Below are 23,510 nucleotides of genomic sequence, written 5' to 3'. Positions count from 1 at the left end.
TGCCTTAAAATCTATGCGCTTTTGCACCAGTAGCCAGTGGAGTTTGACAGGGCCTGAGAGGCAGAGTAATGCTTAGGAATTCCTACCAATAATCCTGCTGCAGCATTCTGCAGAATCTGTCACTTATTAAGTAACTGTTTCTGCAAATTAATGTACATGGGGTTGAAGTAGTCCAACCTTGAGAGAATGAGGGCAGTGACCACTAATTTCCTAAGTTTCAAAGGAATAAAAGGGAAAACCTTTCTCAGAATCTTTAAGTTAAAGCAGCATGAGGAGGTCACTGCATTATCTGCTTCTCAAATGACAAATGATAGTCAAATACTATCCACAAGTTTTTTACTTTGGAGACAGGAACATGTAATTTTCCCATATCTGACAGCCACCAAGCTAGATACCAAAAGGAGGTATTGTTGCCTAGAAGCAATACTTTTGTTTTGCCGGAGATAACTTTAACCCCTTTGCCGCGGGGCTAATTACTCCGCGGCGCGGGAGAGGGGAGGGGGGCCACCCGCGGTGCTGGTGACGAGCTGAGCTCGTCATGCAGCAAAGTGGAGCTGTGCTCATGACGAGCTGAGCTCGTCACGACTCCGCCCACTCAATGGAACGCCACGCACAGGAGGGGAATTATCCCCGCGTGGGCGTTCCGTGGCACTCCACTATGCCTCATGATGAGCTGAGCTTGTCATAAGCACCGAAGGAGTTAAACAGATATTAGTCATCCAGTAACTAATCAGATGTATACAGCTGCGAAAACTGGCATCTGATTCCTGCTGGTTTCTGGCCACGAAGACAACGATCTCGGTGCTATCTGCATAGCAAAATCACAGAAAACCCAAATAATTTGATACGTTTGGCTAGGCGTGTAACATATCGCCTAAAAAGTGTAGGGCGGAATGAAGAGCCCTGGGGTACTCCACATGGGAGAGAGAATGGACTGGAAGGGTAACGGTTAATAGCTACAATTTGCTCTCTGTCAGATAGAAAGAACTTAAGCAGTGCAAGAGCTGAGCCTCTGATTCCCAGAGAATCGATACGTCGATCAATACCTTGTGTGATCGGCCTTATTGAACGTGGCCGCGAGACTTAACAAAGTCAGTGCCACATGATTACCCCCATCCAAGATGGCTCTCAGCTCTTCTGATGAAGTTATCGAAGCATATTCAGTGCTGTGCTGGCTCACGAAACCATATTGTGTGTGATCCAACAATTTGCTAGAAAGTGAGTTCTCTATTAAATGCCTTCTCCACAATCTTGGATGGAATGGGCCTGTAATTGCTTGGGTCCAAAGCTTTAAGATGCATTTTTTTTTTAGCAGAGGTAAAATGGAAGCTATTTTCTAGACTTTAGAGAAAAAACCTTGACTAAACATTTCATTGGATGGATTATTTGCTGACAGTATTTTTGGGAAAAATACGCCACTTTTCTGGAGAAAATCAGAGCTTTATAATCTGAGATTTTCTTTGTTTCTATAAGATTTTTTCTTTGAGGTCGTATTGTTGCCTCCAACTACGCTCCTGTCTTCTGCATGGCTGCTTCAGTTGTCTGAGTTTCTCAGAGAACTAGGGTTGGGAGGGAGTTAATCTCATGTTGCTGACCGTTTTGGTGGGGGTCAACTGATTAAAAGCTAAAGTGAGCTAAGAATGATACCCCTGCGTATCATAATCAAGGTGATTAGTAACTGTGGGTGGTGATAATTGCAATTTATGATATATAAGTAACACTCAAGTACACCTAGTCTTATGATACAAAAAGGGCTAGAAGCTAGTACACTGCCTGAAACTAAACCCTATCAAAATAGCATGTGTGTGATGCAATGAAATTGTTTACATGGAAGGAATCCTTTTTAAGCACGAGAACCCTCACTCACCCGAGGGTGACCTGCATCATCATTGGGTCTACTCCTCACACCCGGACTGCAAGGTCCATGGTGTGGGTTACAACTCCCAAAGTGGGAGGAGTTGAAGTATTTTGATGAGCAATGGAAATAGAGTCCGTGAGGGACAGAGTGCTAGTGAAAATATAATGTGTGATGTTTGTGAAAACTACCTCCAGAGGGCCAAAATAACTTTATTATGTAGGTCCAAAGGGGTTGAGTTAAAAAAAGGACTGGGGTTGTAAACCAAATATACCCCTCTCAGTGGTCAACATGTTTCTGCCCACTAGAGGGTTAAAGGGGTTCCCGGGTATTCATCAGGACCTTAGTTGATTAATCACTCTGTTCAAAGTGCTTATATAATGCAAAAAAATATTTATACTGGCCAGTCAAGGATCAAAACGGCCACAATGTTGGCCCGAATATGTAGCGGGTACACAGTCATTCTAGAAAGGTAAAAAAGAAAACAGAAAGTAAACATTTCACAATCCCACAATGTTTTGCTAAGTTATAAGGGTTCTTAACTACGTATGTAGAAATGTTGTCAGAAACATGTGCTCAAAATCTAACAGTGCTTAGCAACCACACAAATACTCATTAGCAGTGGTTAACTTTGCAGTCATTTCCTGTGTTTTATGATGGATACCGTACCTCCTCAAAGAGTGAGTGATATCCACCCTCAAGCCACGGATCACATCAAGGAGCCCCCCACTGAAAAAGAAGTTATAAGGATATCCACTACCATTTAGTGCACATACATGACAGCTAGCTTGATGAGCAGACGCTACACCTTGTGTCTTTCAAAGAACACACAAGCTGCTTATTGTAGCATAAAGATACACAACATTCCACAAGGCAGTGAAACAATGCGGCTGTCTGATTGGAGCAGGGTCAAGACTAATTTGCATATAGCTGGGTCCACATGGAGGTGACATGGTGTGTAAAATAACAATGGATTGGGATGTGGCCCGAGTAATTACCAGTGGCTGAGATTAATTCAAGCATTCAATCCATCACTATTTTGTAAACTATTGAATGCTGCCCTAAGTGGGATGGGTATGGCCAGACCTGGGTCCCGTGCACACCGTGTCACTGGCTCCAAGCTATACCCAGCTGATGAGCCCATACCGAGGGTGAAACTGGTCCTTGGTTGCTTGAGTTCCGGTTCAGGTTCCGGTTGTGCCTTCCCTGACACAATAAACTTTGGTTCAGTTGCCTCACTATTCTCACAAGTTATAGAAATGTGCATTGGGGTGTGTAGTCTGATTAGCTGGGGAGGATTCTCTTCCTAGCTACTTGAGAATAAGGCAGGGCTCGGAAAACCCATCTGCTACAACACTGCTGTGACAGAAGTGGGCAAGTGAGTGGTTGACCAGAAGTGGGCCAAGGAGCTAATCTTCGTGGTCCACGGAACGATAGGCGGAAGAATGCTGCAAAGTCTTGGTAAGCCTTTGAGTGCAGGGGTAAACTGCAGAAAGCCTTCAGAAGGAACAGTGAGTGCATGACATATGAGAAATCTGCCTATGCGGGGTGATGGATGAGATTAAGCATTTTGATGGATGAAATAATATAAGTAACCCTTGTTAATGCAATGTGTACATTTGCTGTGCTTGGGAGAACGTAGTAAAGAAGCAGATGTTGTAACTGTACTTTTGACAAGTGGAGATAATCACGTAACTCTGCTAATATGTACATAGCGGGTAAGGTTTTTACTTCGTTAAATCACTACGTAGATCCAATAGTATATTGGAAAATGTATATTTATATGGGAGGGCAGCCTTAATAAGGGAGCAAAAATTGTGACTCCACTTTATTGATGTGGAACAAGGTTTTTTTTTTCTGTTTTACACAAAAACCTTTATCGACCAATGGATTGCAGTCGAATGCTATGTCCTCCTGGTTACTTTATATATAGATCAACTCACTTGGTTTCTTTCTCTTTTATTACAAGTTGCATATTGTACGGATACCATTAAGGAAAGGACTAGTTGTTTTTTAGTTTTAGGGCACTTTATGGCATGCAGTATGATCACTCCCAAGATTGGGAGTTGGACACAATTACAACTATGTGTGGTGAATGTTTACTGTTATTTTATAATTGCATTGCTAGTGCCCAGAGAACTCTAGTAAGGTAGTTGAATGCATGATAGATTGTCCCTGATGAAAAGCATATATCAGGAGCCCGATTGCAGGACGTCAGAACTGTTCTGGAAGTCCTCTCCTGTTGGGTTAGCACTGGGTGCCCTGAAAGAAATATTTCAGTAGGGACAGCGAGTGGGTGTTGGAAATTATACTGTCTAACGCTGCTGCCGATATCTGCTGAATTATAGTGTCTCCTAGACCCTTTTTACTCCAGTAGATACTCTGATCCATTTTACTAATAATTTAGCGTGCTAGGTTTTTGCAGCTGCATATTGTATTACTGCTAGAATCCTCCTTTTGTGATGTTTCTTTATTTCTTCTACAGTTACCGGTGACCCACATGAGGCTGGAGATTCGGCTAGGGTGCTAGAAACCAAAGTGCCTCTCATAGGTAGGTGGGGAGTCCATGTTTTCCTTGGTAATGTTAGCAATACAATTGTCTTTGTAGAGCCACTGTCATATCCCAGTAGCATCAAGAGCTATTCTTACACAAGAGGCACATTATCCAGACAAATTCAGGGAACCCACAAATGATGGTAGAAAGGATTTGGAATTTGTGTAATGGTATGCTGTGTGGCCCAATGCATGCACAAAGGTAAGATCCCAATTTTCATTGTACAGTTAAAGGGCAGAAATTAGAAATTAAGTGTATTTCAACAAATTGGGAATAGAGAGTATTTTAATTTTTTGTATTGGTATTAAGCATTAATACATCATGGAACATATTTGTAGAACTTTTATACTAGCAGATCATTCGTGAAACTCTTACATATCCATAGACCCACCTGAAAAGCTTTATTGTACCTGATGCACACGAAAGTTATTTACATAGTGACGTTACAGAAAATCATTGTGCCAAGGCATGTGTCTAGATAGATCCTTGTCCTTTTGTGTGTGAGCGACTGACCCTGGGAAATCCAATTCCAACAAATATGTAGCGCTGTGCATTATTCACGAAGGTTATTTCAGTCATTGAGGTTGCCGTACTCACCTGTCACTTGTAAGTCAGGAGAAAGTCACAACTGGTCAGAGAAAAAGGTTGAAATTTCGCATTTACAAAGATGATCGAGGGGAATATAAATAGATCCAGGAAACAACTGTTTAACATTTGTATATTTTATGTATGGATGAGAAGATGTAGAACATTTTATTTATAAACCAAGACAATGTCCTGGAGAGGCACCTGATGGAATGGAAGCAACCTAACCACTGTGTTGATGCTGTTGTAACACTTACTATTGACAAGCATATGCCTGTGATATCACTGGGAAAAATCCATTGTCCCAGGGTAGGATTTGAAGGGCAAGAATATGAAAATGAAGTTTTAAGTCATGTGGGTGGAGAAGACTGCATGTAGAATTATAGGTAAAGTGTGTAAATGCTAAATATGACCCACTTATGCACTTTTTTTTTGTTCTGTTTGTAAAGTTGGTGGTTGCCTTCATGTACTTGAATGGTGCAGTTAATGAGAAATGGAATTACATTGATGCCAAAAATGAATAGTGATAATAACACATGTTTTGATAATAAAAACAGTACGTGGAGGCACATGTTGGGAATTGAAAAAGTAGACGGCACACACTTGGGGCCAGTCTGTCGGCCCGAGGAGCGTGAGACTCGTGGCGGCGGTCCAGCCACTGCCGCACCGGCAGACCGACTGTCCCATTAAGACTTAGGCAGTCGGACTGCCATAGGACTACCACCAGGGACCCGGCATTCCATGGCAGTGGCGTGTCAGTCCTGAGGTTGCAAGATGCTTGGCCGGACAACTGTAGTCCCACCAAGCATAATACAAGTTTCCTCTCCGCCACGGTTTTCATGGCGATTCCTCTGCCATGAAAACCGTGGTGGAGAGGAAACAACGGGGGCCCCACAGGACCTCCTGGTGCCTCACGCCATGCGGATGCACACAAGGGGACAGAACATGTGGCCCGCTATGTGCATGCACACTAGCTCCTACAAGGCATTGCCTTAATCGTTCATACCGTGTAGGGACTCTTTTTGGCTTTCCCATTGTGGTGCCCTTTTTTAGCGGCGCCACTGTCGGAATGCCCAAAAAAGCCTGCCAGACAGGGAGAAACTCTAAATCTGGCGAGTGGCCCCTCCAACGGTTTGGTGCAGTGGCGTACCGCCTACTCCCGCGACCTCTAAAGTCATAATCTGGCCTTATTGGTGAATTGTTTATAACTACCTAAGATGTAAGTTCAAATCTGCAGATATGTGCAAACACATGCATGTTATTTTATTTCCGATCTAAAAAGAGTAAAAGACGATGGGGCAGGGTGGGACAAATGAAATCGAAATGTATGTTTGACTTTAATGTGTCTAATTATTTTCTTTGTGTTTTGTGGAAGGCGTTTGTGTACAGGTCCTAGTTACTGGGCAGGCATTTGGATCTGAGCAGCAGTTCATACATCAAATTGATCGGCACCTAAAGGACAGTGGAATGCATCTGAGGAGAGAGAATTATGAAAGAAATTCAGACAGGCTGCTACTGCTCTTCTGCCCTGTTGTCTCTCGTGTTGGAACAGACATCAGCAATGCATTAGAGAACATTTCCGGTAAGTAGGCCATATAGAATATCTTTCTTTTCCAATTGACTGATGTCAAGGGGGTGAAGTATAGTGGAGTAATACACTGCTGCGAAAAATATAATTTTACATTTGGAAAATCCATTTCATCATGTCATCCTTCTTTTATTAAGTTGTTGGTCATTGATTTGATAAATATTAACTCATGTTGTCTATTCACTCATTTGTGCGCAATATTTAAAGATTTTCTAGAGACAACTAGTATGGTGATGGTGTAAGGCTCATTCTCAATCTGTATAGACTGAGGTTGTGTAAAACCATATTTTAAATAGCTGTTAATCAATATTTTATGTCATAGATTTATGGAAAAGGTGCAGCACATAATAAGACTTCTCTCTAGTGCCCCAAAGTTTGAATTTGAAAACTTGCAGAAGGTGCGTGCTCTGCCCTACGAGCCGACTCTTAAAATGATGCATTGTATGCGATCAGACCACACAATGACCCTTCCTTTACTAGACTGTCTCCAGTGCTCCCGTAATTCAGAAATGATATAAAACCATTTGTTTCTGCAATATCTTATTCTTCCCTCATGCTAATAACCTCCTGCGGAAGATCAACCTTGCTCTTTATTGTGACCACAGCTATTCTTCATTAAATAACACTGGGCTTAGCAAGTTTGCCTTTTCTGCATGGTCTCCGCAGATTTTTAAAGAATTTGTGGTCCTTGTTTTGGTAGCATTATGATTTTGCCTTTATGTTACTCATATTCAGTGCTTCCGTGTGTATGCTCTGCCTCTGAAGCAGTACAGTCAAAATAATTTCACACAATTGGTTTATTCAGTTCTTCTGGAGGGAAGGGGGCACAGATATGTCACAGCTGCTGCAGAAGTTAAATGTTATATGCAGGGATGTTGAATTTTTATAAAATATCTACTTGTCCATCAGGCAAGATGATTAAAAAAACGACTTGTCCTGTCCAAAACTCCACTTGTCGCCCCTGGATTGCATTCTCGGATTTGATAACTTATGGCAGCCTTCTGATCCCGTCAATTCTCTGATGAAAGTATCTGGAAATATGCCAGGGTTTACATTGCTAGGGTAAGGATCCTAGCAAGTTCCTCCCTATTCCACCTTGCTGATTTGACGAGACTCTGAATATACAATGGATCTGTTTATGTCACATTGATACCTATTCACAGTCTCTACGTATGCACAGGTTTTGTTTATGAATGGGATCCGTTAACACCAGCTTTCTGATCAAGGTAAGGCACGTTCATTATTCCAGAGTTCACATTCCACCAGAGATCAGTACGTTTCTTTGTTTCTTATTTTACTTTCTGAGGAAGCCTCTTGGAAAATTTACTTTTAAACATCCAAGGGATTCTCAAAAATGTAAATATACCTAGATTCTTCTTGCTATTCCAATACTTAGGTTGGTAAATGCGAATCAACAAGACTGCTGACAGTCTGACTTTTCCACTTGACCATATTGTGTCAAACTTCATCTCACTTTGCCTCAGTTACCTTCTGTGCAAATCTTTTTGGCAATTGATGGACATTTACATTTTATACCTATTTGAACTGCAAGATCTTGTTGGAGTCAATATGTTGTGTTTCAATCTTAAAGCTATTTACACGTGTACCCTTGAATTTTTGGCTTACTTGTGCAAAACTGTTTTTTCTCTTATGAAAATATTTACCCATATGTAGATTTTCGTGTGAGCAAATTTAGTCACGGACTAAAATCAGGCGGTAAGTAGTAGTTTCTAGGCTAGAGTGTCCAGAGTGTCCAGTGGGTTTGTGCACAACCACAAACTTGCATTTTTAACGGTATTCGCCAACTCCTCCCTAATCCCTTCCAACTCTGGGAAAGTTTGATAATGTACACCTGACAAAAGCAGGAGAAAAATATTTTTTGTAGTGCAATACGTTTCTTTGTGAGGTAAACCATTTTTCCACACAAGCATTGGCATAGCCAATAGGTCTCGCCTGTGGGACTTTATAAGTATTTAGTTATGCATCACAATATACTTGGTGCAATAAAATTAACTGTTGCATGGCTAAACACTTATAAGGTCCTAAAGACGAGAACTATTGTCTATGCCAATGCTTGTTTTCTGTAGTTTTAGCGCGAACTCGACCCTATTGTATTGGAGCGCTTTACATTAGCACCATTTCTATTACACAAGGGCATATTCATTGTTGGTAGGCGCGGGGACAATAAGTGATTTGCCCACAATCACAGTATGTTGAGCCGGTGCCGAGACTCGAACATGCTTCTCCAGCTAAAAAATCAGCAGCTCTGGCCGTTACCCCACATCCTCTCCCCTCATGGGAGGAATATCGCTTATACCGACAAAATGACACTTCGACGCACCGAGAGGCAGCAGGTGTTGAAGGAGGGAACATGAGAGGGAATGAGGAGACAGAGGAGCAAGGAATAGACTGTAGAGGTTAGAAGCGGATGGAAGAACAAACGGGAAAGGGAAGAAGGCAACAGGAGAAATAAGAAAGAGAAGGAAGGAACTGGGAAAGGGGTATGTGAGAGTGAAACTGGAGAATGTGAGACGAAAAGAGAGACCAGTACATGCATAAAGGGAATGGGAGGCACAGGAGTGAGGTAAGGAGAAATGTTAGAGCCATGGAGGGAGGACAGAAGGCATGAGGGAACAAGAGAGACTAGGGAGGAACAGAAGATAGAGCAATGCACGAAAGATGCAAGATAGAATAGGACATGCAAGGAGGGAACAGAACGGAAAGACAGAACAGTGGCAGAACAGAGGAACGAGAGAACAAAAAGAATGACCAGTAGAGGAAATAAAGGAGGAGGAAATAGGGTAGTCAGGGACTGAGGACAGGGAAGGTATTAACTGGAGTGGAAACGATGGTGGGAGGGTAGACGGGAACAGGAGAGGGATTAATGGAACAGATGAGGGAGCTGGGGAACCGGAGAGAAGGGGGAGGGATCAGGAAAGAGGGTAGGAGGGAAGAGGATGGGTATGCTCATGGCAGATGGGAGGGAATAGGAAACATAATGGAAGTATGCGTGAAGTAGGGAACATGAAACAGAAGTCCGGAGATAAACGAGGGAACAAGTGAGCGAGGGAGGGAAAAATTATCCAAATCTGGTGTTCAGGTGAATGATTACTTTTCTAGGCATTGCCCATCCTTTAGATGTTGCAACGTGTTTTCATGCTGTTGTGTTTTTATTGCCACCTACCACAGCGAGGAAGGTACGCCTTACATGCAGATAAAATCTGCAGTGAAAGAGACCCTTTCCAAAGCTGCATCCGGCGTGCCGCTTAGTAAAGCAGTCACCGGCTCTTCTACTGAAATATGGCCGCAGTTCAGAGATCCAGAAACGGCTCAAATGCCTTTGGGTCCAGGACGAGCACTATGAAACCGCAAAAAAAAATGTCAAGAGGGCTCGCCTGCCATGGGGTAATTTGTCAGTTATGATAGTAATCTAATCTTTGAAGGTGATGTCATAGTTTTAGACAAATAGGGGTGGGGAGGAAGTAGTCGGTATGAGAATTATGAATGAGCGCACTGCCCATGAGGTTTTAATATCGCATGCTTTGAAGCTTTGATAACGCATGCTTTCCATTCGTTCATTTATGACTGCACACAAGGCACGTTGCACGTTTTTGACAGGAAATTCCAAAGATGCCAACTTCTATTCAATTATAAAACACGCCAATGATTTGAAATCTAATATTGTATACCCAAACTTTCACAAACTAATTAATCAACGTTATAATACAATTACCAAGGTAATGGTGCAGCTGTGACCGAGAAGTTCTGAGTGGGAAGGTGACCTTCCCGCCATTCGGATAAAGCATGCTCTGATATAACCATGTTTGACTGCGCATTTGAATCTTAATTACAATACTGGGCTAAAAAAAAAGAGATTAGAAGGGACACTAACTCTTTGGAATCTCCCTGAGTGTTTACTTTCTATGACGCACACTAAAGTCCCAGAGCATTTTTGACACACATCACTTTGGGGAGCAGCGCGGCTGTGATTTCTGCAGAGCATGCCTCTGAAAGTGAGCTGTTTTAGCATATTTACTTTCCAGTTTATCCAAGGGCACTATTTCACCGCAGTGTAAACAAAAGGGAACGCGTGAGAAAATTACACTCAAGATGGGTACAGAGCGCAAGTGAAGCCTCCTTTCAAGGAAACAGAAGGAGGGAGGGCTCACTTGTAAAGGGACAGTCTTTACCTTGTGGGAGCGAGCAGCGGCAGGTGCAATGATTGCTAACATATGGTGCCTGCTCGCTCCCGCAAGGTAGTCACCACACATGCACGAGGGCTTATTGGGAACAGTGCAAAAACATGCACAAATTCCCAATAAAGCCCGGATCGATTCCAAAAGGTCCCCATAGCAGCGCTTGCGCGCTGCGTAGCGAGACCTAAAAATATGTTTTATAAAGTGAATTTACACTTGCTCAGAAGATTTTTACATGAATAAATATACAACACATTTTTCACAAATATTTGGGAGTAGTCCTGAAAATCTGTGACTGTATTCCATTTGAACATTTCCATATGAATGCATATCTTCCATCCCGCATGTAACAAAGTATGCATTCAGAAACTGTAACTTTGTAGATTTGAATTGTACATACCTTGCACCACAGTGAACATAGCGTGTCTCATACTTCACTTTAATGGGCTTTGGGTTGACCTACTTTAGTCGACTTCTTTTGTTTTGGAACCATGAGCCATTGGCTTGCAACATTACTACTAATCACATCTTGGATGAGCCCAGAGGAGTGTGTTGGTATCACCGTTTTTCTGCTGGCTGTTTTATGTGTGTCCTTACACTCTATTGGAATCTATGAGGGACTGTTTTACAACCTTTTTAGGTCTTGCCTAATGCTGCAAATCCTGCCCAAGCTTTATTATCAAAGTGCATCCCCATTCCCAAACCCACCCATACACCCTCTGTTGTCTGTATCGTCCACTTCGCCCGCCCTCTGTTGTCTGTGTGCTTTCCCATTGTTGTTCTCTTGCTTGTCCACCTCTCCCACCCTCGTCCTTATCTCACACTCTCTGTCCCTCCATATTACCTTGTCAGCACTTGCTTTCCACCCAAACATAGTGGTCTTAAAAAAAAAAACTAAAAAAGAAAGCACGTTAGTTACATTAAAAATGTGCAATTTTTTTTTTAAACTAATCTATTTCTGCTAGGTAAACAGAAAGAAAATGCTTTCCTCAATTTGTAGGCACACGCACCTGTGTTGGCGCCCGCCTTTAAAATGATGCAATGACCGCATTATGGTGCCTCTGTACAACATGGCTAAAAATCATTAACGAAGTCAACGACATCTGTTTTGCTTGTCTGCACTCGCTCTCCGGTACACTAACAACCATAGGCAAAGCCAGTGGCCTGCACTACAAACATCACACCAATTTGCTTTGATAGTGTTTATTTCTCTGTGTTTTTCTAGTTTTGTTTTTGTAAACTGGTAGTTGCTTCTTTCCTAACCTGATCCTACCAAGGGACTTCATATCCCTCAATCTGTAAATGTTTTGTAATATTTTAATATCATGTGCATGTCGCATATGTAAGCGGCGTGTACACTCTGCATCATGAGGCACTATAGCGCTGCTAAAACCCACATTTTAATTACATGCAATTGACACATTTGTCACATGGGCTATGCTTGTAACAGAGCTTTACCAGAGCTTCTCTTTGGTTACTTAATACCTTTGTATAAATATTGTAAAATATCTCTTTACAGGAATAAGCCATAATTCAGACTTCGAGTTTTTTATTTTTATTCTTATCCTTTAGTGAGAGCAAATACATTAATTCAACATGCATGTCTAAGTTGATTTGGCTTTGTAGTTGAATTTCATTGATGTTAATACATGTGTTTTGCTTTTCCGTGTCCTAGCTGCAAGAAGGATCATTTTGATTGTGATGCATCACATCCCAAATGAAAACCTTCCCCTACACACCGACTCCAGGGGCCAAGTCCAGAGCTCCAGCGTCCTGGGCTCGGTGGATTGCCGCTTCTCACAGGCCTCTGGTCTCTACAGCTCCGAGATGAACGCCAAGGCTGCCCTCTCTGCTGCCTCCATGATACAGAAGCATAAACATTCACTGCCATTCCAAGAAGGACATACACCATGATCTGAAGAAGTACTTAGTTGCTCTTTAAACTGTCTGTTGAACATCTCTGCTAGCACCTTCCTGCCACACATTTACGAGAGCAGCTGTGGTATCAATCTGCTCCTATGCTGCTGTAACCATTTCCAGTGGCGTACCAAGGGGCGGGGGTGGTAAGAGTTTTCGGGGCTCTTACCTGGTACCATCGCAGGGCGGCAAACGTAGGAATCGGCAGCACCCCCGCACTTACCTGCGACCGTCGTGGGGCGGCAAACGCAGGGGTGGCATCAAGACTAGCTATGGCAAAAGGTCTAACTATGCCCCTGACCATTTCATAGGCTACTTGGATGATGACTCGGTGCACCCTCGACCTGCATCAGGGAAAGGCTCTCTTCCAGTTGCATGATTGAAGCACACTAAATGGAGGTTAATCCAGTAAAGAAGGTGGGCACCACCAATTTAGTTATCTTACACGCTATTGCCAGTTTGAGGTATGGCACCGTTCAATGCATTCGAGATGATCAGACTCGTCTCAAGTGAGGTTGGAGGCAGGTCTGCTGGTGTAGGTGGCAAGACGGTGAGGTAGAACTTCAGGAATTTTTACTAATAAATTGCTACCAAATTTATTTTGGTTACCCAATAAAAGGACGTTCATCGCAAACACCATTGCTGTTAGGGTCACGCATGCCGCAATACAGGTATAGATGCTGTTGTCCATGGACAGTTGCAGATCCACACAGGAGCCTTCAATGAATACTCTTTAAAACATGAAGGTTAGTATGTACAGCAAACTTTAAATTGTTTAACTTCATATAATTGGTCTTAGTATTGTATACACTGATCAAATCTGACTTTACCTAACGAGTGATGCCGCTGATGTGGAAAGCAATCATGTCACATACATTCCCAAACTATATGGAGCAGAATTGTTCTGTGAAAATCAAAGGATTTGGTTATGTTGAACAACTTAGCAGACTAGAAAGTAAGTACTGGAACCAGCTTTCAATTTTACAAACCCCATTACTGAATCAAACAACTTACAGCCTCTTGGGGAGGTATTTTGAAAAAAATGACCCAAGCATATATAACAGACTTAAAGCACATATAGTTATTTATCAAGCCTAAAAGTGTTACAAGTTTATAACCTGTGAATGTAAATGATAGAATACGTTTTTAAAGAACTATGCTTAAAATATAGACATTTGCTCATTTTATTCTGTCTCAGACTAAAGTAAGACCATTGACATGCTCTAGATTCCACACTAAAGAGTCCATCATACTATCCACCACCAGCGATGGACTGGACGCCATCTTCAGTGAAGTTAGCAGTACGCAGTGGTGAGCGTGAAGCCCACGGCTGGTGATCTTCCACTGACAGGAGGTCTGTGATGAAAGTACATAAGGCTGAAATTTAGTGCAAACTGAGTTCCTCATGAGTGAGTCCCCTTATGCCAGGAATTAAGTCAGAGTCACGACTTCTAAAATCTCACCCTTTTCTTCAGTCTTCAGATCTTCCTTCCCATATTAGATCAACACTCTGCATCAGCTGGTTGACCTATGGACTGTGTTCTCCCCTACTCCACCCTTCCCTACTCTGTTATTCGCCAACAAATATGGTTACATTTTTCTCTTGACCATTCTTTTAACTGTTAACTGTTCCCTCCTGTGTGTGTATTTGTTAGAACTGTTTTGAGCTTGCTTTAACATGTAATAGCTTTGACTGAGAGACCTGAATTGTATACTTATATCATGAATTGCAGTAAACATGTTTACATGAGTGAGCAAGCGAAATATCCTTCCCCGTTGCTTTTCACATATGAACTTTACTCAGACTCCTGTTTACCACTAGTATTGAAAATACCTGGACAAATGAAGATTCATTTTAGGGGAACATTCACCAAAAACGTGTCAACTGCCACAGGCTTAGTTTACACTTTCTCATGTCAGTCGTTTACAAGGAGTTGTGACAGTCACAAACCTTTGGCTATTCCATATGCATAGACAAAGGATGGCATACTGCATTTACATACCTATGTATGATATTAACATAAGTTGCTGACTTATTTCCTAAACCTGTATAAAGTATAGTATATATGTAGAGATTTAGGAAAAATATTTGTTTCTTGTTTTTTACACTACTGTTTTGATCCTATACATCATTTTTTCACCCTCTTTTGATGAGTATGAAACTGGTGGCATGTTGACCAGTCTACCAGGACAGCGGAGGTAATCAGGGTGCTCCCACTCTGGCATGGTAGGCCGCAAACTGAGTGGAGTGATTTTTGTTCCAGGATCTGGGCCCCTTTATCCACTGATATTTTACTGGTGTCTGCATCATCTCTTCTTGGAAGGCAATGTGCACAATGCAGAGTTTGCCTTTTTAGGTTTAGCAGCGGCTTATCTGAGCGAATGCTATATGTCCCTGTTTATTCAGGCGTGAGCACAATCTGGCCACCTGATTCTCTGTCCTTTGTAGTCTGTGGATTTATGACATACATATTTCAGAGTGTGAAACAATACACTAACCATGTACTAATTGTGAGAAGACAAAAGATATGGGGTGGTAATATAGAAAGTCACAATAGGGGCACGCACTTGCTCTTGCGCCCCCAGGTTACTGCGATATTACAGAAGGGGCCACAGATGCTTCTGTGACACCCTTCTGTAATACTGATAACATGGGCGCACATGTAGTACCTGGTTAGAGGCGGCAGACCCGAGAGCAGAGGACGGCCCGGGACCAGGGTTCGATTCCCGGCGCGGCAGGTTTCTGGACCAGGGTCAGCGGACTCGATAATTCTCTCGCCTCGGTGCCCACTCTGATCAGCGATCACACTCGGCAACTCTGGGCATTAGCCTGCTTCATCTTCACTAACGGCCCCACCAGACCGCCGGGGATGCCTGGTCTCACCCTGGAGATACCCATTAAGGGACCATCTCTCAGGGAAGCCAGGAAGGGTTTCGCAGCGGTCGAAGCGCCTTGGGACCCTACGGGTAAGTAGTGCGCTATATAAATGCCTATACATACATACATACATCCCTGTCTTCAGAGGGTGTTTCGTAATTTGCATGGATGCGTGGCCCCATGCAAATGAGGAAATCGCTTTGACTGTCCCATGCCGTATAATGAACAAAAAGGTGGCAAACTGTCAGAGCGCGTCCTAGGGCTGCCCTCTGGAGGGATTGAAGGGGTCCCCATGGACCCCTCTCAGACATCCCCCTACAGCTGGGTGCAGTCACTCACTGCAGCTGCCTACAAGTGCATCTCTCCCCTCCTCAAAGTGCAGGTGGATTATCACCTTTACTGTGATACAAGGAGTGGCTTTGATGCAGTCGCTCTGTATTTCACTGAATGTGGCCCCAGGGCAGGGCATTCATGACAATAGGGTGTGCTGTCCCTGTTTGTGCCTTGTACACCGGTTGAAAGATGCTCCCTGGTAATAGCAAAGACGTGCGCCCATCACTAACATGGATCTTGGTTGGTCCATGAGGAGGTTAGATTGAAAAAACTAGAAAATCCTAAAATGAATTGTTGTGAATGCTTGTCATTATCCACTGTGCTTATATGAGGGCCAAACCACATCTCAGTACAGAACACAAAACTTAAAATATAATTTTACTCGGAACCGTGCTCAAGAAGGAATGGCACTTGATTAAGATGTATCACTATTTCTACCCTAATCAGGAACACCTTGTTTGTTCCCTTCAAAGACGGTAGGTAGGCTGTCTTTCAGCTTCAGAAAAAGCATAATAAAGACACTTAGTAATATTAGATCGGATCGCATCAGAAATGCTTGTCGGTGTCATGCCTAAATCTGAAAACAGAGTTGACTTGGCTGAATAAAATGCCTGACACAACCATGGGCACTTTCAATAATAACACAGATAGGAATGTTGCATGTAACTCGTTCTCCCCTATGTTGAAATGTGCCTTCATTGACATTCAGACTGTGCTGTGAAAACAAATACTTGATCCTGTGGAGTGTGCCTACAGACATGCCTGCTCGTTCCTGCATTGTTCAGAGCAGGTCGTAGTGGGAAACCATCCTGAATGCTGCAGAAAAGTTAGGGAGGGTTCAGTACTCTTGAATCTCTGTTTCACTTAACAGTCTGCGGTGGAGTGCATGGACATTTTTTAATAAGGAAGGTGTTCAAACTAATTTGAGGTCAGTAGTTTGTGAGGTCATTAGTGTTCAGGATTTATTTATTTAAAAGGAGTTTCATACAGGTTATCATGGAGGTATGAGGACTATACTTTGCAAAATGGATGTGCTTAGCAATTCAGCGACACAAGAGATGGGACTGGATACAGGTTCATTGAGCCAAACCACTGTGGCAAGTTCTGTTGACAGGTTGAATGCCATGATTGTATGTCAAATCTGTTTATCAAAGAAAACAGTAGTCACCATGCAAATCATAAGACATTGAAGCGTTATTGTGAGGCTGTAGGGCCACATACAGTAACATGATCATGGAACAAACGCAGTGCATCTTAAGACATACATGGGTAGAAATTCAACATCTAGAGAGTTACAGAAGCTTGTTTGCAGCAGTGAGTGAGGGTGAGCCCTCAATGGTGACCAAATACCACAACTGGGAAGACTAAATAGGAAAGGCGGAGAACACATTGCTGTATGGGGGTGGGGGGACGAATGTAAATGTAAATGTATGTGTCTTGTAAAGCGCACTGCTGCCCTCAGGCGTCGTGGCGCTGTAGACCGCTGGGGAACCCGTCCTGGCTATCCCTGTGAGATGGTCCCTACTGGGTATCTCCAAGGTGAAACCAGGCATCCCCAGCGAATGTGGGGGGCCGTTGTAGAGATGAGGCAAGCTAATGCCCAGAGTTGCCGAGTGTGATCCCTGGTTAGAGTAGGCACCGAGGCGAGAATTATTGAGTCCGCTGACCCTGATCCACGACCCTGCCACGTCGGGAATTGAACCCTGGTCCCGGGCCGTTCTCTGCTTCCGGGTCTGTCGCCTCTAACCAGTGAGCCACACCACAACGAACCCTGAGTAGTGTCAGCTAATTCAAATGTGGGGAGAGGGGGGTTCTTCACTGGACCTGCAAGACGAAGACCTAGACTGGGGAATCTTTCTTTTATTTTTTATTTTTTATGTTTTAACTTTTTTTATTTTCTCCAGAAATCATAGTTACATTTACAACACGCATTACTCAATTAAATGTTTACAATACTGACATATTTCTTTTCCCGCCAAGAAAAATATAAACATACAAATTCAGATAAACAGTACTAATAATATTTTTTAACTTTCAAATCTTACCAACTAATATTTTTTTACTTTATATGCCCTCGCAACCTCCTCCCCTTCCTACGTTATCGGCCTGTTTTTCCAGTTTTCAATTGGGTTCCAAATCCTCTTACCCAAAGATCTACCTCTTTTCCCTTTCCTATCATAAATTGCTTTTTCTAGGTTATAAGTTGACAATAGTCTAGCAATCCACATTTGAAAAGTTGGTGGTGCTCTATCAAGCCATAATGTTGCAACACATATACGATATACCGCGGCTACCATAAACATAAACTCAGTAGGAATATCATCTTCCCCTGTCACCACCCCCAACAATAGTAATTCATCAGTCAGCTTAACTTTATAACCTAGTGAAACATCAATACATTTTTCAATATCATTTTTCAAAGAATACAGTTGCGGACATTTTGAAAATACATGAATTATATCTGCATCATTAGCATCACACCTGGAACACGTAGTTCCTGTTGTACCTCCCCATTGTGCGATCCTTGCCGGGGTATAGTACAACGAGTACAAGGTTTTGTAGTGCTGTGACTGTAAGGTTGTAGAGCATAGAGTTGTTCGACCCAAATCAAGCGATAATTGAAAACCCTCTGGTTGCAAACCAATTTTTTCCTCCCACTTCCTCACATATTTATCCCTATCATCACTTTTGTATTTACCCAATTCTGCATATAGACACTGAATTGTACAATGAGTGCTGTTCTCTATATAATCCATTATACGACATGAGCCAAAGCCCAGAGATCCACCTTGTTTATTTGAAAGATAGCTTCTAACCTGAAGATATTTAAAGAAGCTATTATTTCCTACCTTAAAAATGTTTTGGATCTCATGAAACTGCATGATTCCACCCTGTTGGTCCAGTAAGTCCCCGATTCTCTTGATCCCTTTGTCCTCCCATTCCTTCATTACTGAATCTCTAAATATCTCCCCCGGGAGAGATCTGTTAGTATACAACTGTGTGTACCTGTTATATCTTCCTATCCCTATTTTCTTTGATATCGTCTTCCAGATAGTATAGGCAGCTTTAAGAGTTTTAAATCTTGTGTGCTTGAAATAGCTGAAATCAACTGTATTCAAAAATCCATTTAGTGCCCCGTCCCCCATCAACACAGTGTAAACATTGAAAAACCCTTGTGAACTAACTCCCTGTTCTGTATTGCCACCACCAATTAATCCCTGAAAGTACTGCAGAGCTACCGCCCAATAATAGAATCTAAAGTCAGGTGCCCCCCACCCCCCTCTTTCCCTTGTAAGTGTAAGATGTCGATATGCTCTTCTGGTTTTACCATGTGCCCAAATAAATGTATTTACCATAGCTTCTATCTTGTTAAACCATATGTGATCAAAATATAGCGGTATTGCCCTAAATAGGTATAAGAATTTAGGGAATGTTATCATTTTGATTACATTTATTCGTCCCATCAATGTCAAATGTAATCTATGCATCCTTTCTGTATTCTCTTTAACTTTACTTAATAGGGGTCTGATGTTAAGATCTACCAGCATATCCAGATCTGCCGTGACTTTTATTCCTAAATATGTTGCTTCCTTCACGACTCTACTATCCTGAAATATCATATAGTTATTTTGTACTATTTGTGTTTTCCCACTATTAATTTTATATCCTGAAAGTGCTCCGAAGTTTGATGCTTCTCTTTCTATCTCTGGTATTGCTATATCTGGTTTGTTGGTGATGACAGCCACATCATCTGCGTACGCAAATACTTTATATTTTCTCTCATGTAACTCGATTGGGGGAATCCTATTGTTTTTTTCCAGTCTCCGTAAAATGGGATCTATATAGAGGGCGAATAGCAGTGGTGATGCTGGGCAACCCTGTTGTGTCCCTCGTTGTATCTGTACTGTCTTGGTATACCCTTTATTTATCCTTATTCTAGCCGTAGGGCTAGAGTACACTGCCTGTATTGCTCTAATGTACCCTCTGCCAATTCCATACCACTCCATTACCTCCCATAGGTAGTCCCAAGAGACCCTGTCGAAGGCCTTCTCTGCATCCAGAAATATAGCCGCGACAGGATCTCCTGCAACCTCCATAGCGTCCATAATCGTAATCATTTGCCTTGTGTGTTGTGTAGTGCCCTTCCCTGGAATGAATCCGTGCTGTGATGTGCTAACCAAGTGCTCTATAACCTTACTTAACCTATGTGCAAGTGATTTTGTGTATATTTTAGCATCCGCATTCATAAGTGTTATTGGGCGATATGACCCAGGTTCTAGGGGAGGCTTATCTTTCTTTAAAATTACAATAATGTCAGCCCCTGCCCAAGATTGTGGTACTGAATCTCCCCTCTGTGCCTGAATAAAAGTTTCATGTATGTCTTTCCCTAATATGTCCCAAAATGTTTTATAAAATTCTGCTGGAATCTGGTCTGGGCCGGTAGCTTTCCCAGAGGGGAGACTATTCACAGCTTCCTGAATCTCCTGTAGTGTGAATTTAAGGTCCAATTTATCTTTCTCGTCCTCTTCTAATACTGGATGCGTTATAATATTTAAGTATTCTGGGATCTCAGATTTTGATTTAGTTATATCCTGTTCATAAAGTTTCGTATAGAATCTCTTAAACACGTCCTGTATGTCTGTTACCTTATTTACTACTACTCCTAACTCATTTTTAATTTCCTTGATCTCCCCCGCTGCTGACTTCTGTCTAGTTTTAATAGCGAGGAGATGCCCAATTCTCTCGTTGTACTCATATCCTTCCTCTCTTTTGGCTAAATAGTTGGCCGCAGCCCTCCTTGCTACACTTTCACTTGCCTCTGCCTTTTTTAACTCTATGTTTAACAGTAGATCTTCCAACCGATCTTGCTTGGTAATTGCTAGTATTAGGAGGTCTTCTAGTTCTTTTAAATCCCTTATCCTTGTTTCCATTTCCTCTCTCTCTTTTTTAGTCCGTTGAAGCGTGAAGCAGAGAGTTTCCCCCCCTGATGCCTGCCTTAAAGGCATCCCAAACCATGGCAGTTGTTGCTGTCCCTCTATTAGTTTCCCAGAATTGTTTAATCCAATATGTCATTCTATTCACATATCCCTCATCTTTAAGGAGTCCTCTCTCAAAAGTCCAGTTATAAGTCTTCCTCTCATCTGCTATCTTCTGTGGGAGTGTCAATACTAGCGGGTTATGATCTGATAACATCCTAGGCAGCCTCTCTAATTGACTAACACCTATTAGTGAGCTAGAGATCAGAAAGTAGTCTAATCTGACAACCAGTCGATGAGGTGCTGAATAGTATGTACTGCCCGTTCCAGGTGGATGTCTCTGTGCCCAAAGATCGATTAACGCATTATGTCTCATAAGATCACATACAGCCTTACAAACCCTCTTCTTCCTCCCCCCGTACGTCCCCCCACCCGTCATACCGTCCTACCCAAACCGTTCATCCCATTTATGTTCAAATCCCCACAGCAGATATTTGGCTCTGGCCACAAAGACAATTCCTGATCCAAATATTCGAAAACCTCTGGATCATCTTCTGTAGAACCATAGATCGAGACTAAGGTACAGCATCCTGCACTAGTTTCTCCCTCAATTATAACCCATCTTCCCCCCTGATCTTCTTTTTTTCTTTTTGTTTTACAGACTCCCTTCTTAGCTAATATAGCTACTCCCTTGGTCTTGGTATCCTGTCTGGTAAAGGCTAATACCTCAAATCCGATTTGCTCAAGTAGATATTTATTATTTTCTTCAATATGTGTCTCTTGGAGACAAATTATATCCAGTTTAAGCATTCTTAACATTGCTGCTACTTTCTGCCTTTTCCCTCCGTTATTGAGACCACAAATATTTATAGAGGCAATCCTCAAAGTCATCGCCAGGTCTTATATTTTTCCTTCAATTGATACCACATTCTATTCCCATAAGCTTTTGCCTGTAGTACTCTTTTCTCAAATGCATTGTATCCCTTTGTTTCCTCTTTGCGTGTTGTATTTAACCATATGTCCAACCCCTCCTGCCCCCCCTCTCCCCCCCACCCCTCCCCCCTCCCCCTGTCTCCCTCCCCCCCTTTTACGGGCAAATATGTCAATCCTGACCTATGTGTGGCCTCTTCAGCTGTAGGATCGCCTCTCTCTCCTGCCCTTGCCTGTTGCTTAATAGTATCATATTCTATGATGTTTTAGGTGTATTTCTTTCTTTATTATTTTTTCCCCCTCTGCTCTGTTCCGTAAGCTCAGCCAAGAATTCTCCTGCTTTAATTTCTGACGCAAACACCCTGATCTGCCCTCGATTAACAATCTTTAATCTTGCTGGGTAAAGTAAATACGCCTCTGCACCTAGTTTCTGAAAGGGGGAAATCAACTGCCGTAGCTTCCATCTTCTTTCAACTGTAACATGACAGAAGTCAGGTCTAGCAAAGAATGTAACATTATCAAAAGTCTTCCTGGCGTCTGGTCTTGCTCTGTCCATAATCTCCTGTCTAGCAAGAAAGTTCCCCACAAACACAAGCATTGCTCTTGGCAATGCACTCTGCTGGGCCCTATGATTTTTCTTCATTATGAGCGGGAATCTGTGCGCTCTTTGAATTTCCGACTCCCACTGCCACTGGGAGTCTGGGAAAGCTCCTTTCAATAGTTTGATAACATAACCCCTTGGGTCTTGCCCCTCCAGTCCTTCCTCAATACCAAGTAGTCTTACGTTGTTCCGTCTTTGCCGGTTTTCAAAATCTTCTATCTTCCATTGAAGATCTTCAATTTTCTTCCCTTGTTCATTTTTAAAGTCCTGCCAGTCCGTCATCTCATCCTCCATTCTTCCTGTCCTCTGTTCCACTTCTGATACCCTTTCCTCCACCACCTCATATTTCCTGTTCAATTTTCTGATTGACGCCTGTATTTTCTTTGTATCTCGCCTTGCCCTCCGACTTTCCACCCTGGCCTCAGACTGTATCTGTTTTAAAGTACCAAACATCATCTCCATAGTTATATTCTGGGATGCACTCCTTACTGGTGACCCCCCACCGGCCCCATTTCCATCACCAGACTCTTGATAAATCCCAGAGGTTGCTGAATAATCCCAAGACAACTTTTTATTTTTATTACTCTCTCCACCTCTTCTTGCTCCTGTTTTCTTTTTTCTTTGAGTATTTTTATCCCTTGAGTGTCTGGAATTATCCGAATCTGAGCCCGAGGTGGTGACCTCAGTAGTACTGCCCCCCTCCTGCTCGCTTAAATCCGTCGAGTCTGATCCTTCATTAACAGAATAGAACTCAGGAGATCCCCCCCCTAGCACCTCTGATCTTAGCCTGCTGCTGTGAATCTAAACTCGCCAGACTGCCCCATTTAGCTTTGCAATTACTGTTCAATTCCACATTTAATCCAGCCTCTACTGTCAGTAGAGCATCCATCATCTGTGTGTTATTCATTTTTTCAAGGCTTTCAAGCGCCCCCAGCTCCCCATTCACTTCCCCACTCTCCCCTCTGCTCACCGTGATCGTCACTGCCTCTTTCCCTTCCATACCGGCAGCTCCCGCTTGATGCGTGTTAGATTGCAAGGGCTTCGCTGGTTGCCCGGCAACTATCCCACTTGCGTCCTCGAGGACGTCTTTCACTTCC

At 42.6% G+C, this 23,510-nt stretch overlaps 1 protein-coding gene across 2 annotated transcripts in view; it reads left to right on the top strand.

Annotated features, from left to right (window-relative positions):
• Positions 1–14,453, top strand: part of LOC147664904 (uncharacterized) — an 85,141-nt gene extending 70,688 nt beyond the window's left edge. For both annotated transcript variants that reach the window (XM_086949908.1, XM_086949907.1), the window contains 3 exons: positions 4,341–4,406; positions 6,370–6,576; positions 12,454–14,453. In XM_086949908.1, coding sequence (XP_086806034.1) covers positions 4,341–4,406; positions 6,370–6,576; positions 12,454–12,692 — 512 coding nt within the window. In that variant the 3' untranslated portion in view covers positions 12,693–14,453. The remainder of the gene's footprint in view (positions 1–4,340; positions 4,407–6,369; positions 6,577–12,453) is intronic.
• The last annotated feature ends 9,057 nt before the right edge of the window (positions 14,454–23,510 follow it).

This window comes from Lissotriton vulgaris, unplaced genomic scaffold, assembly GCF_964263255.1.
Source record: "Lissotriton vulgaris unplaced genomic scaffold, aLisVul1.2 SCAFFOLD_608, whole genome shotgun sequence".
NCBI classification, from domain to species: domain Eukaryota; kingdom Metazoa; phylum Chordata; class Amphibia; order Caudata; family Salamandridae; genus Lissotriton; species Lissotriton vulgaris.
The sequence above is the reverse complement of the archived record's forward strand: the minus strand, read 5'-3'. Positions and strand labels throughout refer to the sequence as shown.